Source organism: Panulirus ornatus, chromosome 61 (genome assembly GCF_036320965.1).
Source record: "Panulirus ornatus isolate Po-2019 chromosome 61, ASM3632096v1, whole genome shotgun sequence".
In the NCBI taxonomy this organism is placed as follows: domain Eukaryota; kingdom Metazoa; phylum Arthropoda; class Malacostraca; order Decapoda; family Palinuridae; genus Panulirus; species Panulirus ornatus.
The window spans coordinates 772,457-787,870 of record NC_092284.1 but is presented as its reverse complement, the minus strand read 5'-3'; the positions used below and the strand labels follow the sequence as shown (position 1 = coordinate 787,870).

The following is a 15,414-nucleotide window of genomic DNA, read 5'->3' as shown; positions in this document are numbered from 1 at the left end:
GTATACCACATCGTTCCAGTTCACTCTATTCCTTGCACGCCTTTTACCCTCCTGCATGTTCAGGCCCCAATAACTCAAAATCTTTTGCACTCCATCTTTCCACCTCCAATTTGGTCTCCCACTTCTCCTTGTTCCCTCCACCTCTGACACGTATATCCTCTTTGTCAATCTTTCCTCACTCATTCTCTCCATGTGACTAAACCATTTCAAAACACCTTCCTCTGCTCTTTCAACCACTCTTTTTATTACCACACATCTCTCTTACCCTTTCATTACTTACTCTATCAAACCTCACACCACATATTGTCCTTAAACATCTCATTTCCAGCACATCCGCCCTCCTGAGCACAACTCTATCCATAGCCCATGCCTCGCAACCATATAACATTGTTGGAACCACTATTCCTTCAAACATACCCATTTTTGCTTTCCAAGATAACATTCTCAACTTCCACACATTTTTCAATGCTCCTAGAACTTTCACCCTCTCCCCCACCCTATGATTTACTTCCACTTCCATGGTTCCATCGCTGCCAAATCCACTCCCAGATATCTAAAACACTTCACTTTCTCCAGTTTTTCTCCATTCAAACTTACCTCCCAATTGACTTGTCCCTCAACCCTACTGTACGTAATAACCTTGCTCTTATTCACATTTACTCAGCTTTCTTCTTTCACACACTTTACCAAACTCAGTCACCAGCTTCTGCAGTTTCTCACCTGAATCAGCCACCAGCGCTATATCATCAGCAAACAACTGACTCACTTCCCAAGCCCTCTCATCCACAACAGACTGCATACTTGCCCCCCTTTCCAAAACTCTTGCATTCACCTCCCTAACAACCCCATCCATAAACAAATTAAACAACCATGGAGACATCATGCACCCCTGCCACAAACCGACATTCACCGAGAACCAGTCACTTTCCTCTCTTCCTACATGTACACATGCCTTACATCGTTGATAAAAACTTTTCACTGCTTCTAACAACTTGCCTCCCATGCCATATATTCTTAATACCTTCCACAGAGCATCTCTATCAACTCTCATATGCCTTCTCCAGATCCATAAATGCTACATACAAATCCATTTGCTTTTCTAAGTATTTCTCACATACATTCTTCAAAGCAAACACCTGATCCACACATCCTCTACCACTTCTGAAACCACACTGTTCTTACCCAATATGATGCTCTGTACATGCCTTCACCCTCTCAGTCAATACCCTCCCATATAATTTACAATGAATGCAAAGGTGAGTAGCCTGTAATTAAATACAGTATTTGAATAGTTACTCTTTCAAAAGGTTCTGTGATTGTTGGCTTTGTAGTTGATGGACATCCATCTGCTTAGGGAAGAATTATGAGATATGTTCCATGATTATATCAGGTATAGAAGCATTTCATTGTATTATATTTCATTTTTAAAATTTGGGGTGCTGAAAAATACCCTGAACTATTACCTGCAATTTTTGGTGTTTTTGAGGGTAATAGATTTGCTTGAAAACCTCAGTGTAAGGGCAGTTTTTCCTGATGAATATGAATCTTGGGTTGAAATATTGTTTTCAGTACCATTAAGGCCTGTAATTAAGTACAGTCGTTGAATAGTTATATTGGCTTTGTTTTTTAAGGGTTGTCTGTCAGCTTTAGTAAGTATGATGAGGTTTTTTCCATGATTAATTAAGTACAGAAACATTTCATTACCTGCAGTTTTTTTTTTTTTTTTTTTTTAGGGTAATAGCTTTGCTTGAAAAGCCCAGCATAAGGAATATTTTTCATGATGAATATGGGGTTGAAACATTTATTTATGGTCTCATGGAAGCCTCCACAAACTAGAGAGATTTTCATCCAGTGGCTGACACATTATGTAATGAAATGTTGATACATTTTGCCATTTAGAGATCATCCCTTCAAACATTAGGTCAAACTGTCAAACATTGGACAGTTATAAGGCAAAGCATCTGAAAGCATCATTATCTTGTGTTGAATTTAATAAGTACTTGAGAAATTATATTCATGGTTTCTGATGAGGTCACACCTGATATCTAGTTGGATGGAGTCGTTTGATCACTATGTATATGATAGTTGGGTTAGTGTGTGGTTCCATACAGTGTGTAGGGTGGCCTTCAGAGCTGTATTTGCTTCGCCTCTTTCCTCTCTTTAAAAAAGTAATTTTCTCAATTTATTCCATTCCTTGAGCTTTTCTAGTATTAAGGTCATCTGCCTAAGATAAACTCAACAAAAAGCTATGGACACTTCTTGTTTGGAAGCAGTAGCTTTCAATGGTCAGCTTACAATGTACAAAAGAAACAGTTATTTACACGAGTTATTCTTTGGACTGATCTTATGTAATTCATTTAGGAAGTGATGGAAAACATTAATCAGGCTGCATCAGCCGGTCACTAACAGAAATCCTTGGGTTTCCCAGGATCTAAATGGACTTACTGTATTTGTCTAAGTTTTAAGCAAAGTACATATGTTCACTAACAGATAGGTACAATAAAAAATTATTAAATTATCAAAATTTATTGTCATTTGTTAAATATTATTAAGAGGCACTGTCAAATACTGCAACTTCTTAATAATAAAATTGGCAAACAGTAAAAGAGTATTCATTTGGTTAACAATATACAATTAGTTGTAGAATGTCTATAATTAGAAGTAAAAACTGGCAAAAATCAGAGCTATATTTTTCATGCGAGAGCAGTCTTCTTTACAGATTGGTTGTACTTGCTATATACATAAAATACTTCATAAATATTAACATGGAAACTATTCAGTAACGGATTCATATGGCACAAAGCCCTTTTATTCATGTTTTGTTTTTTAGCATTCAGTCAGGAGGGAAGATATCACAGAAAACTGGTTTCACAGTTACACAGGAATGTATAAAATTATTGCATACATAGCCTGAAATTAAAAACTTCACTATAATTTTATCCACACTATAATTGTTTAGTATCTGCTGTAGTAGTACTAGTGGTAGTAGTAGTAGTTAGAATAATAATTATTATTATACTTATACTTAATCACTGTTTCCTGTACCAGCGAAGTAATGCCAGAAAACAGACAAAGAATGGCCCACCCACTCATATGTATTTATATATTTATTATACTTTGTCACTGTCTCCCGCGTTAGCGAGGTAGCGCAAGGAAACAGATGAAAGAATGGCCTAACCCACCCACATACACATGTATATACATACACGTCCACACACAGCACATATACATACCTATACATCTCAACGTATACATATATATATACACACACAGACATATACATATATACACGTACATAATTCATACTGTCTGCCCTTATTCATTCCCGTCGCCAGCCCACCACACATGAAATGAAAACCCCCTCCCCCGCATATGCGCGAGGTAGTGCTAGGAAAAGACAACAAAGGCCACATTCGTTCACACTCAGTCTCTAGCTGTCATGTATAATGCACCGAAACCACAGCCCCCTTTCCACATCAAGGCCCCACAGAACTTTCCATGGTTTACCCCAGACACTTCACATGCCCTGGTTCAATCCATTGACCGCATGTCGACCCGGGTATACCACATCGTTCCAATTCACTCTATTCCTTGCACGCCTTTCACCCTCCAGCATGTTCAGGCCCCGATAACTCAAAATCTTTTTCACTCCATCTTTCCACCTCCAATATGGTCTCCCACTTCTCCTCGTTCCCTCCACCTCAGACACATATATCCTCTTTGTCAATCTTTCCTCACTCATTCTCTTCATGTGACCAAACCATTTCAAAACACCCTCTTTTGCTCTCTCAACCACACTCTTTTTATTACCACACATCTCTCTTACCCTTACGTTACTTACTCGATCAAACCACCTCACACCACATATTGTCCTCAAACATCTCATTTCCAGCACATCCACCCTCCTCCACACAACTCTATCTATAGCCCACGCCTCACAACCATATAACATTGTTGGAACCACTATTCCTTCAAACATACCCATTTTTGCTTTCCCAGATAACATTCTCGACCTCCACACATTTTTCAACGCTCCCAGAACATTCGCCCCCTCCCCCACCCTATGATTCACTTCCGCCTCCATGGTTCCATCCGCTGCCAAATCCGCTCCCAGATATCTAAAACACTTCACTTCCTCCAGTTTCTCTCCATTCAAACTTACCTCCCAATTGACTTGTCCCTCAACCCTACTATACCTAATAACCTTGCTCTTATTCATATTTACTCTCAGCTTTCTTCTTTCACACACTTTACCAAACTCAGTCACCAGCTTCTGCAGTTTCTCACATGAATCAGCCACCAGCGCTGTATCATCAGCGAACAACAACTGACTCACTTCCCAAGCTCTCTCATCCACAATAGATTGCATACTTTCCCCTCTTTCCAAAACTCTTGCATTCACCTCCCTAACAACCCCATCCATAACAGATTAAACAACCATGGAGACATCATGCACCCCTGCCACAAACCTACATTCACTGAGAACCAATCACTTTCCTCTCTTCCTACACGTACACATGCCTTACATCCTCGATAAAAACTTTTCATTGCTTCTAACAACTTACCTCCCACACCATATATTCTTAATACCTTCCACAGAGCATCTCTATCAACTCGTGTATCACATGCCTTCTCCAGATCCATAAATGCTACATACAAATCCATTTGTTTTTCTAAGTATTTCTCACATACATTCTTCAAAGCAAACACCTGATCTACACATCCTCTACCACTTCTGAAACCGCACTGCTCTTCCCCAATCTGATGCTCTGTACATGCCTTCACCCTCTCAATCAATACCCTCCCATATAATTTACCAGGAATACTCAACAAACTTATACCTCTGTAATTTGAGCACTCACTCTTATCCCCTTTGCCTTTGTACAATGGCACTATGCAAGCATTCCGCCAATCCTCAGACACCTCACCATGAGTCATACTTACATTAAATAACCTTACCAACCAGTCAACAATACAGTCACCCCCTTTTTTAATAAATTCCACTGCAATACCATTCAAACCCGCTGCTTTGCCGGCTTTCATCTTCTGCAAAGCTTTTACTACCTCTTCTCTGTTTATATATATATACACACACACACACCCATACACGAATATATACATAAATATACATATTAACATATACGTACATACACATGTACATATTCATACTTGCTTGCCATCTTCCACTCCTGGAGCTATCCCGCCCAACAGGAAACAGTATCGCTAACCCCTGCTTCAGCGAGGTAGCTCCAGGAAAACAGACATTTGTTCACACTCAGACTAGCTGTCATGTATAATGTACCAATACCATAGCTCCCTATCCATGTCCTGGTCTCACAGATTTCCATGGTTTACCCCAGATGCTTCACATGCCTTGGTTCAGTCCATTGACAGCATGTCCACCCTGGTATACCACTGTTCCAATTCACTCTATTCCTTGCTCACCTTTCACCCTCCTATATGTTCAGGCCCCAATCACTCAAAATCTTTTTCACCCCATCTTTCCATCTCCAATTTGGTCTCCCACTTCTCCTCGTTCCCTCCACCTCTGACACATATATCTTCGTGGTCAATCTTTCCTCACTCATTCTCTCCATGTGACCAGACCATTTCAAAACACCCTCTTCTGCTCTCTCAACCACACTCCTCTCTTACCCTTTTATTACAGTGATCAAACCACCTCACAGCACTTATTTTCCTCAATGTTGTCATTCGGTGTACTTGCACTTATTTTGTGGTGTCAAAGGTGTAATAATTCCACATAAATCCATGGTATTCCCTACCAAAACTGTGCCTGTATAAAGAAACAAACAAATCCTTCAGTATCCTCCCTACAATTGCTAGCATATCTCCTTCATTGCGAATTTCATGTGAAAGGTGTATTGTTCCTAAATATATTCATATCATTCACCGTTAATGCTATTCCTGTGTAGGAAAACTGAGTACAATTGGAAAACAAGCTCAACAGAAACATGGAATTATTCTTCATTTCTTCCCATGGTATCAGTAGCTTTCAAACACAATCATTCACACCTCCACCAGATGCTCACGTATCACTAGAGCAGATCAACACAAAGGTTGTAATGAAGCTCTCAGTGCAGGTTTTTGTTTTTCCTTATAAATGCTAATATAGCATTTAAATGAGGAAAAAGGTATATTGTTTTTTCTGCAACTTCTCGCAGTATTTTTAAAGGTTGAAGATTTTCTTTTGGTCTGCCATGGTGGTTTACCTAAAAAAATTCCTCAGTTCTTTAGGTAAAATTTCTGAAGCTGCCTATATACCCTAGCTTTACTTTCAGTATATCATTATTTATTTTGCAACTCCAAGAATTCTTCTATGGATTTCCTTAACTTTTAAGGCTGTTTCCACACAGAGGCATGCGTAAAAAGGACTCCTCTGGGGTAAGAAGGTCCATGACAATGGTGTTTTCTTTCCATCCAATGGCAATCATTTAGCCTTGCTATTGTATACGCAACTTATCACTTTTAGTGGAACTATTTTCAGTTGATGTTTGGTAAACCTACATATGATACTAACATAATTTAATACGAAAAAGAGTGCATCACTATCATGTATGTTGATACTCAACTAACCCTGCAAGGATAATGCCTCAAGTGCTGTAGTTTACTATGCAACAAATTCTATGATGTTTGCAATATTCCCTATTTATCATTATGGAAGTATTTACAGGACCTTCATGTTTCAAAAGTACAACCCTCATTGAATTTTAAGCTTATCAAATATCCTGAGATTTTTAAAAAACATGTTTCCTGTTTCAACTTAGCACAGAAAAATATGGAAGATCTACATTCTTAGTCTGATCCCACAACCAGCCTTAATGATATACATGTAGATGTATCATCATCGTTAAAACTCACATTCACGGACAAGAACACTAGGCTGTGTGTTCACACATAACTGGTCTAGGACCAGTGGAGGGTTTAAGCAATGTGATCGTGAATAACAGGTCTAGGACCAGTGGAGGGCTCAAGCAATGGATTGATCATTTCTGGGTCTTGTCGGTCAGACTGCCTGAGTGTTGCATTGCTGTGTCCACTTGCACAAGTACTGCTGACTGTTGCAACTGTACATGATGCTGAAAGAAAAATAGTATGAAAATACACAACTCTGAAGTGAGAATGTGCAATGTTGTGACAAAATATAGAATATAAATGATACAACGGCTGTGAAGCAAGATGATGTTGGACAAGAGTTTACTCCCTTCATCTGTGGATAATGATACAGCCTTTTCCAAGGTGACTCTTTGCTTGTCACCGGTGTAACCATGTGCCGGTAGACTCCAGTAACTACATAAGTGGTTATATGAAGGCAGAGATAATAACCTTAGTAGGTTATATGAAGGCACAGATAACTTAAGTAGGTTATATGAAGGCACAAATAATAACCTTAGTAAGTAATACGAGTTTGCTGTGCTGCTTCCTACTTTAAGTGTTCACAAGACCAGCCTATCTTCTATAAATGTCTTACCAGGAATCACTATCTCATTTGGTTTAAAGCAACTTTTACCTGAAAATAAACTGTTACTAAGCAGGAATCAAACACCTGAGACTAATTAAACTACCAATTCATAGACATTTCATTGGCATAATTGGGAAACAGGAAATTGAAAAAAAAAATGCTGAAAGGAGTGCATTTCCAAAAGTTGTATTTAAAATTGTAATACTGTAATGATACAAAAGCAAAATGTGATAAACTTGTGCTGAGAGCAAAGTGTTACAGCATATCATGTAATGTGCAGTTAGTCATGCAATGTGCAACGGGTTATCATGCATCAAAGGACTACTAGAGGTTAAGAAAGAGTCAAGCACTACAATATGAAATTCTGCATATTTTATTGCAAATTGTATACAAATGACAATAATATTCACAATTATAAATCTATATATATATTTTTTTTTATATTTACCGTAGAACCTTTTCTAAGATTCATGGTGTTATCCAGGACCTTTCCTGAGGCTTTTGCAGCCCAAGGCTGTGCTACTTCCAGTAGTAGGGAAATGTAGACTACTTTAAAGCAAGAAGTTCTTTGACAAGATTGTACTCCAAATGAAACAGCCTCACCAAAGGTGCCTTCTCACTTGCAATGTAACCCTCAGCAGGCAGAGTCCAGTAACGTCTGGAGTAAACCATGGAGAGGTCTGGGGGGCCTGAATGTGGATAGGAAGCTGTGGTTTTGGTGCATAACACATGAAAGCTAGAGACTGAGTTCTTCGTCTTTCATGACGCTACCTCTCTGACGTGTGAAACAGTGATTAAGCATATTAAGAATATATATATATATATATATATATATATATATATATATCCCAGGGGATAGGGGAGAAAGATTACTTCCCACGCATTCCTCACGTCATGGGGGGGGGGCTAGAAACCCTCCCCTCCTTGTATTCTAACTTTCTGAAAGGGGGAACAGAAGAAGGAGTCACACGAGGAATGCTCATCCTCCTCAAGGGCTCAGATTGGGGTGTCTAAATGTGTGTGGATGTAACCTAGATGAGAAAAAAGGCGAGATAGGTAGTATGTTTGAGGAAAGGAACCTGGATGTTTTGGCTGAAACGAAGCTCAAGGGTAAAGGGGATGAGTGGTTTGGGAATGTCTTGGAAGTAAAGTCAGGGGTTAGTGAGAGGACAAGAGCAAGGGAAGGAGTAGCACTACTGAAACTGGAGTGGTGGGAGTATGTGATAGAGTGTAAGAAAGTAAATTCTAGATTGATATGGGTAAAACTGAAAGTGGATGGAGAGAGATGGGTGATTATTGGTGCATATGCACCTGGGCATGAGAAGAAAGATCATGAGAGGCAAGTGTTCTGGGAGCAGCTGAATGAGTGTGTTAGTGGTTTTGATGCACGAGACCGGGTTATAGTGATGGGTGATTTGAATGCAAAGGTGAGTAATGTGGCAGTTGAGGGAATAATTGGTGTCCGTGGGGTGTTTAGTGTTGTAAATGGAAATGGTGAAGAGCTTGTAGATCTATGTGCTGAAAAAGGACTGGTGATTGCGAATACCTGGTTTAAAAAGAGAGTATATGTATGTAAGAAGGAGAGATGGCCAGAGAGCATTATTGGATTACGTGTTAATTGATAGGCGCGAAAGAGAGACTTTAGGATGTTAATGTGCTGAGAGGTGCAACTGGAGGGATGTCTGATCATTATCTTGTGGAGGTGAAAGTGCAGATTTGTAGAGGTTTTCAGAAAAGAAGAGAGAATGTTGGGGTGAAGAGGGTGGTGAGAGTAAGTGAGCTTGGGAAGGAGACCTGTGTGAGGAAGTACCAGGAGAGACTGAGTACAGAATGGAAAAAGGTGAGAACAAAGGAGGTAAGGGGAGTGGGGGAGGAATGGGATGTATTTAGGGAAGCAGTGATGGCTTGCACAAAAGATGCTTGTGGCATGAGAAGCGTGGGAGGTGGGCAGATTAGAAAGGGTAGTGAGTGGTGGGATGAAGAAGTAAGATTGTTAGTGAAAGAGAAGAGAGAGGCATTTGGACAATATTTTGCAGGGAAATAATGCAAATGAGTGGGAGATGTATAAAAGAAAGAGGCAGGAGGTCAAGAGAAAGGTGCAAGAGGTGAAAAAGAGGGCAAATGAGAGTTTGAGTGAGAAAATATCATTAAATTTTAGTGAAAATAAAAAGATGTTTTGGAAGGAGGTAAATAAAGTCCATAAGACAAGAGAACCAATGGGAACATCGCTGAAGGGGGCTAATGGGGAGGTGATAACAAGTAGTGGTGATGTGCGAAGGTGATGGAGTGAGACTCATATTTTGAAGGTTTGTTGAATGTGTTAGGTGATAGAGTGGCAGATATAGGGTGTTTTGGTCGAGGTGGTGTGCGAAGTGAGAGGGTTAGGGAGAATGATTTGGTAAACAGAGAAAAGGTAGTAAAAGCTTTGCGTTAAATGAAAGCTGGCAAGGCAGCAGGTTTGGATGGTATTGCAGTGAAATTTATTAAAAAAGGGGGTGACTGTATTGTTGACTGGTAGGTAAGGTTATTTAATGTATGTATGACTCATGGTGAGTTGCCTGAGGATTGGCGGAATGCTTGCATAGTGCCATTGTACAAAGGCAAAGGGGATAAGAGTGAGTGCTCAAATTACAGAGGTATAAGTTTGTTGAGTATTCCTGGTAAATTATATGGGAGGGTATTGATTGAGAGGGTGAAGGCATGTACAGAGCATCAGATTGGGGAAGAGCAGTGTGGTTTCAGAAGTGGTAGAGGATGTGTGGATCAGGTGTTTGCTTTGAAGAATGTATGTGAGAAATACTTAGAAAAACAAATGGATTTGTATGTAGCATTTATGGATCTGGAGAAGGCATATGATAGAGTTGATAGAGATGCTCTGTGGAAGGTATTAAGAATATATGGTGTGGGAGGTAAGTTGTTAGAAGCAATGAAAAGTTTTTATTGAGGATGTAAGGCATGTGTACGTGTAGGAAGAGAGGAAAGCGATTGGTTCTCAGTGAATGTCGGTTTGTGGCAGGGGTGTGTTATGTCTCCAAGGTTGTTTAATTTGTTTATGGATGGGTTTGTTAGGGAGGTGAATGCAAGAGTTTTGGAAAGAGGGGCAAGTATGAAGTCTGTTGTGGATGAGAGGGCTTGGGAAGTGAGTCAGTTGTTGTTCACTGATGGTACAGCACTGGTGGCTGATTCATGTGAGAAACTGCAGAAGCTGGTGACTGAGTTTGGTAAAGTGTGTGAAAGAAGAATGCTGAGAGTAAACATGAATAAGAGCAAGGTTATTAGGTACAGTAGGGTTGAGGGTCAAGTCAATTGGGAGGTAAGTTTGAATGGAGAAAAACTGGAGGAAGTGAAGTGTTTTAGATATCTGGGAGTCGATTTGGCAGATGGAACCATGGAAGCGAAGGTGAGTCACAGGGTGGGGAAGGGGGTGAAAGTTCCTGGAGCGTTGAAGAATGTGTGGAAGGTGAGAACATTATCTCGGAAAAGCAAAAATGGGTATGTTTGAAGGAATAGTGGTTCCAACAATGCTATGTGGTTGCAAGGCATGGGCTATAGATAGAGTTGTGTGGAGGAGGGTGGATGTGTTGGAAATGAGATGTTTGAGGACAATATGTGGTGTGAGGTGGTTTGATCGAGTAAGTAATGTAAGGGTAAGAGAGATGTGTGGTAATAAAAAGAGTGTGGTTGAGAGAGCAGAAGAGGGTGTTTTGAAATGGTTTAGTCACATGGAGAGAATGAGTGAGGAAACATTGACAAAGAGGATATATGTGTCAGAAGTTGAGGGAACAAGGAAGTGGGAGACGAAATTGGAGGTGGAAGGATGGAGTGAAAAAGGTTTTGCATGGTCAGAACCTGAACATGAAGGAGGGTGAAAGGTATGCAAGAAATGGGGTGAATTGGAACGATGTGGTATACCAGGGTCGATGTGCTGTCATTGGATTGAACCAGGGCATGTGAAGTGTTTGGGGTAAACAATGGAAAGTTTTGTAGGGCCTGGATGTGGAAAGGGAATTGTGGTTTTGGTGCATTATACATGACAGCTAGAGACTGAGTGTGAACGAATGTGGCCTTTGGTGTCTTTTCCTAGTGCTACCTCGCACGCATGCAGGGGAGGTACTTGTCATTTCATGTGTAGCGGGATGGCAACAGGAATGAATAAAGGCAGCAACTATGAATTATGTACATGTGTATGTATGTATATGTATATAAATGTATACGTTGAAATGTATAGGTATGTATATGTGCATGTGTGGACGTGTATGTATATACTTGGGTATGTGGGTGGGTTGGGCCATTTCTTTCCTCTGTTTCCTAGCGCAACGAAACAGAAGAAAGAAATGACCCAACCCACCCACATACACATGTATATACATACACGTCCACACACGCACATATACATACCTATACATTTCATTGTACACATTTATATACATACACAGATATATACATATATACACATGCACATAATTCATACTTGCTGCCTTTATTCATTCCTGTCGGCACCCCGCCACACATGAAATGACAACCACCTTCCCTGCATGCGTGCGAGGTAGCGCTAGGAAAAGACAACAAAGGCCACATTCATTCACATTCAGTCTCTAGCTGTCATGTATAATGCACAGAAACCACAGCCCCCTTTCCACATCCAGGCCCCACAAAACTTTCCATGGTCTACCTCAGACGCTTCACATGCCCTGGTTCAACCCATTGACAGCCCATCGACCCCGGTATACCACATCGTTCCAATTCACCCTATTTCTTGCACTGCCTCTCACCCTCCTTCATGTTCAGGCCCTGATCATGCAAAATCTTTTTTACTCCATCTTTCCACCTCCAATTTGGTCTCCCACTTCCCCTTGTTCCCTCCACCTCTGACACATATATCCTCTTTGTCAATGTTTCCTCACTCATTCTCTCTCTGTGACCAAACCATTTCAAAGCACCCTCTTCTGCTCTCTCAACCACGCTCTTTTTATTACCGCACATCTCTCTTACCCTTTCATTACTTACTCGATCAAACCACCTCACACCACATATTGTCCTCAAACAACTCATTTCCAACACATCCACCCTCCTCTGCACATCTCTATCTATAGCCCATGCCTTGCAACCACATAGCATTGTTGGAACCACTATTCCTTCAAACATACCCATTTTTGCTTTCCGAGATAATGTTCTCACCTTCCACACATTTTTCAACCCCCCCCCCCCCCCCAAAAAAAAAAAAAACTTTCGTCCCCTCCCCCACCCTATGATTCACTTCCGCTTCCATGGTTCCATCCGCTGCCAAATCCACTCCCAGATATCTAAAACTCTTCTTCCTCCGGTTTTTCTCCATTCAAACTTACCTCCCAGTTGACTTGTCCCTCAACCCTATTGTACCTAATAACCTTGCTCTTATTCATGTTTACTCTCAGTATTCTTCTTTCATACACTTTACCAAACTCAGTCACCAGCTTCTGCAGTTTCTCACATGAATCAGCCACCAGTGCTGTACCATCAGTGAACAACAACTGACTCACTTCCCAAGCCCTCTCATCCACAACAGACTTCATACTTGCCCCTCTTTCCAAAACTCTTGCATTCACCTCCCTAACAAACCCATCCATAAACAAATTAAACAACCTTGGAGACATAACGCACCCCTGCCACAAACCGACATTCACTGAGAACCAATCGCTTTCCTCTCTTCCTACACGTACACATGCCTTACATCCTCAATAAAAACTTTTCATTGCTTCTAACAACTTACCTCCCACACCATATATTCTTAATACCTTCCACAGAGCATCTCTATCAACTCGTGTATCACATGCCTTCTCCAGATCCATAAATGCTACATACAAATCCATTTGTTTTTCTAAGTATTTCTCACATACATTCTTCAAAGCAAACACCTGATCCACACATCCTCTACCACTTCTGAAACCACACTGCTCTTCCCCAATCTGATGCTCTGTACATGCCTTCACCCTCTCAATCAATACCCTCCCATATAATTTACCAGGAATACTCAACAAACTTATACCTCTGTAATTTGAGCACTCACTCTTATCCCCTTTGCCTTTGTACAATGGCACTATGCAAGCATTCCGCCAATCCTCAGGCAACTCACCATGAGTCATACATACATTAAATAACCTTACCTACCAGTCAACAATACAGTCACCCCCTTTTTTAATAAATTTCACTGCAATACCATCCAAACCTGCTGCCTTGCCAGCTTTCATTTAACGCAAAGCTTTTACTACCTTTTCTCTGTTTACCAAATCATTCTCCCTAACCCTCTCACTTTGCACACCACCTCGACCAAAACACCTTATATTTGACACTCTATCACCTAACACATTCAACAAACCTTCAAAATATGAGTCTCACTCCATCACGTTCTCACATCACCACTACTTGTTATCACCTCCCCATTAGCCCCCTTCAGCGATGTTCCCATTGGTTCTCTTGTCTTATGCACTTTATTTACCTCCTTCCAAAACATCTTTTTATTTTCACTAAAATTTAATGATATTTTCTCACTCAAATTCTCATTTGCCCTCTTTTTCACCTCTTGCACCTTTCTCTTGACCTCCTGCCTCTTTCTTTTATACATCTCCCACTCATTTGCATTATTTCCCTGCAAAATATTGTCCAAATGCCTCTCTCTTCTCTTTCACTAACAATCTTACTTCTTCATCCCACCACTCACTACCCTTTCTAATCTGCCCACCTCCCACGCTTCTCATGCCACAAGCATCTTTTGTGCAAGCCATCACTGCTTCCCTAAATACATCCCATTCCTCCCCCACTCCCCTTACCTCCTTTGTTCTCACCTTTTTCCATTCTGTACTCAGTCTCTCCTGGTACTTCCTCACACAAGTCTCCTTCCCAAGCTCACTTACTCTCACCACCCTCTTCACCCCAACATTCTCTCTTCTTTTCTGAAAACCTCTACAAATCTGCACTTTCACCTCCACAAGATAATGATCAGACATCCCTCCAGTTGCACCTCTCAGCACATTAACATCCAAAAGTCTCTCTTTCACACCTATCAATTAACACGTAATCCAATAATGCTCTCTGGCCATCTCTCCTTCTTACATACATATACTTATGTACATCTCTCTTTTTAAACCAGGTATTCGCAATCACCAGTCCTTTTTCAGCACCGATCTACAAGCTCTTCACCATTTCCATTTACAACACTGAACACCCCACGGACACCAATTATTCCCTCAACTGCCACATTACTCACCTTTGCATTCAAATCACCCATCACTATAACCTGGTCTCGTGCATCAAAACTACTAACACACTCACTCAGCTGCTCCCAGAACACTTGCCTCTCATGATCTTTCTTCTCATGCCCAGGTGCATATGCACCAATAATCACCCATCTCTCTCCATCCACTTTCAGTTTTACCCATATCAATCTAGAGTTTACTTTCTTACACTCTATCACATACTCCCACCACTCCAGTTTCAGTAGTGCTACTCCTTCCCTTGCTCTTGTCCTCTCACTAACCCCTGACTTTACTCCAAAGACATTCCCAAACCACTCATCCCCTTTACCCTTGAGCTTCGTTTCAGCCAAAACATCCAGGTTCTTTTCCTCAAACATACTATCTATCTCACCTTTTTTCTCATCTCATCTCATATATATAAATATATGTAGAGAGAGAGATGCTCTGTGGGAGGTATTAAGAATATATGGTGTGGAACAAATTGTTAGAAGTAATGAAAAGTTTTTATCGAAGATGTAAGGCATGTGTATGTGTAGGAAGAGAGAAAAGTGATTGGTTCTCAGTGAATGTTGGTTTGTGGCAGGGGTGCATGATGTCTCCATGGTTGTTTAATTTGTTTATGGATGGGGTTGTTAGGGAGGTGAATGCAAAAGTTTTGGAGAGAGGGGCAAGTATGCAGTCTGTTGTGGATGAGAGAGCTTG

The 15,414-nt window shown here is 40.7% G+C and overlaps 2 protein-coding genes across 8 annotated transcripts in view; one reads left to right on the top strand and one right to left on the bottom strand.

Moving 5' to 3' along the window:
- LOC139767420 (GPN-loop GTPase 3-like) overlaps positions 1 to 15,414 on the top strand; it is a 47,922-nt gene that overhangs the window by 12,942 nt on the left and 19,566 nt on the right. The gene's annotated exons all lie outside the window — the stretch shown is intronic.
- LOC139767418 (sodium-independent sulfate anion transporter-like) overlaps positions 2,508 to 15,414 on the bottom strand; it is a 61,057-nt gene continuing 48,150 nt past the window's right edge. For all 4 annotated transcript variants that reach the window (XM_071696777.1, XM_071696775.1, XM_071696779.1 and 1 more), the window contains exon 12: positions 2,508 to 7,097. In XM_071696777.1, the coding sequence (XP_071552878.1) occupies positions 6,943 to 7,097 (155 nt within the window). In that variant the 3' untranslated portion in view covers positions 2,508 to 6,942. The remainder of the gene's footprint in view (positions 7,098 to 15,414) is intronic.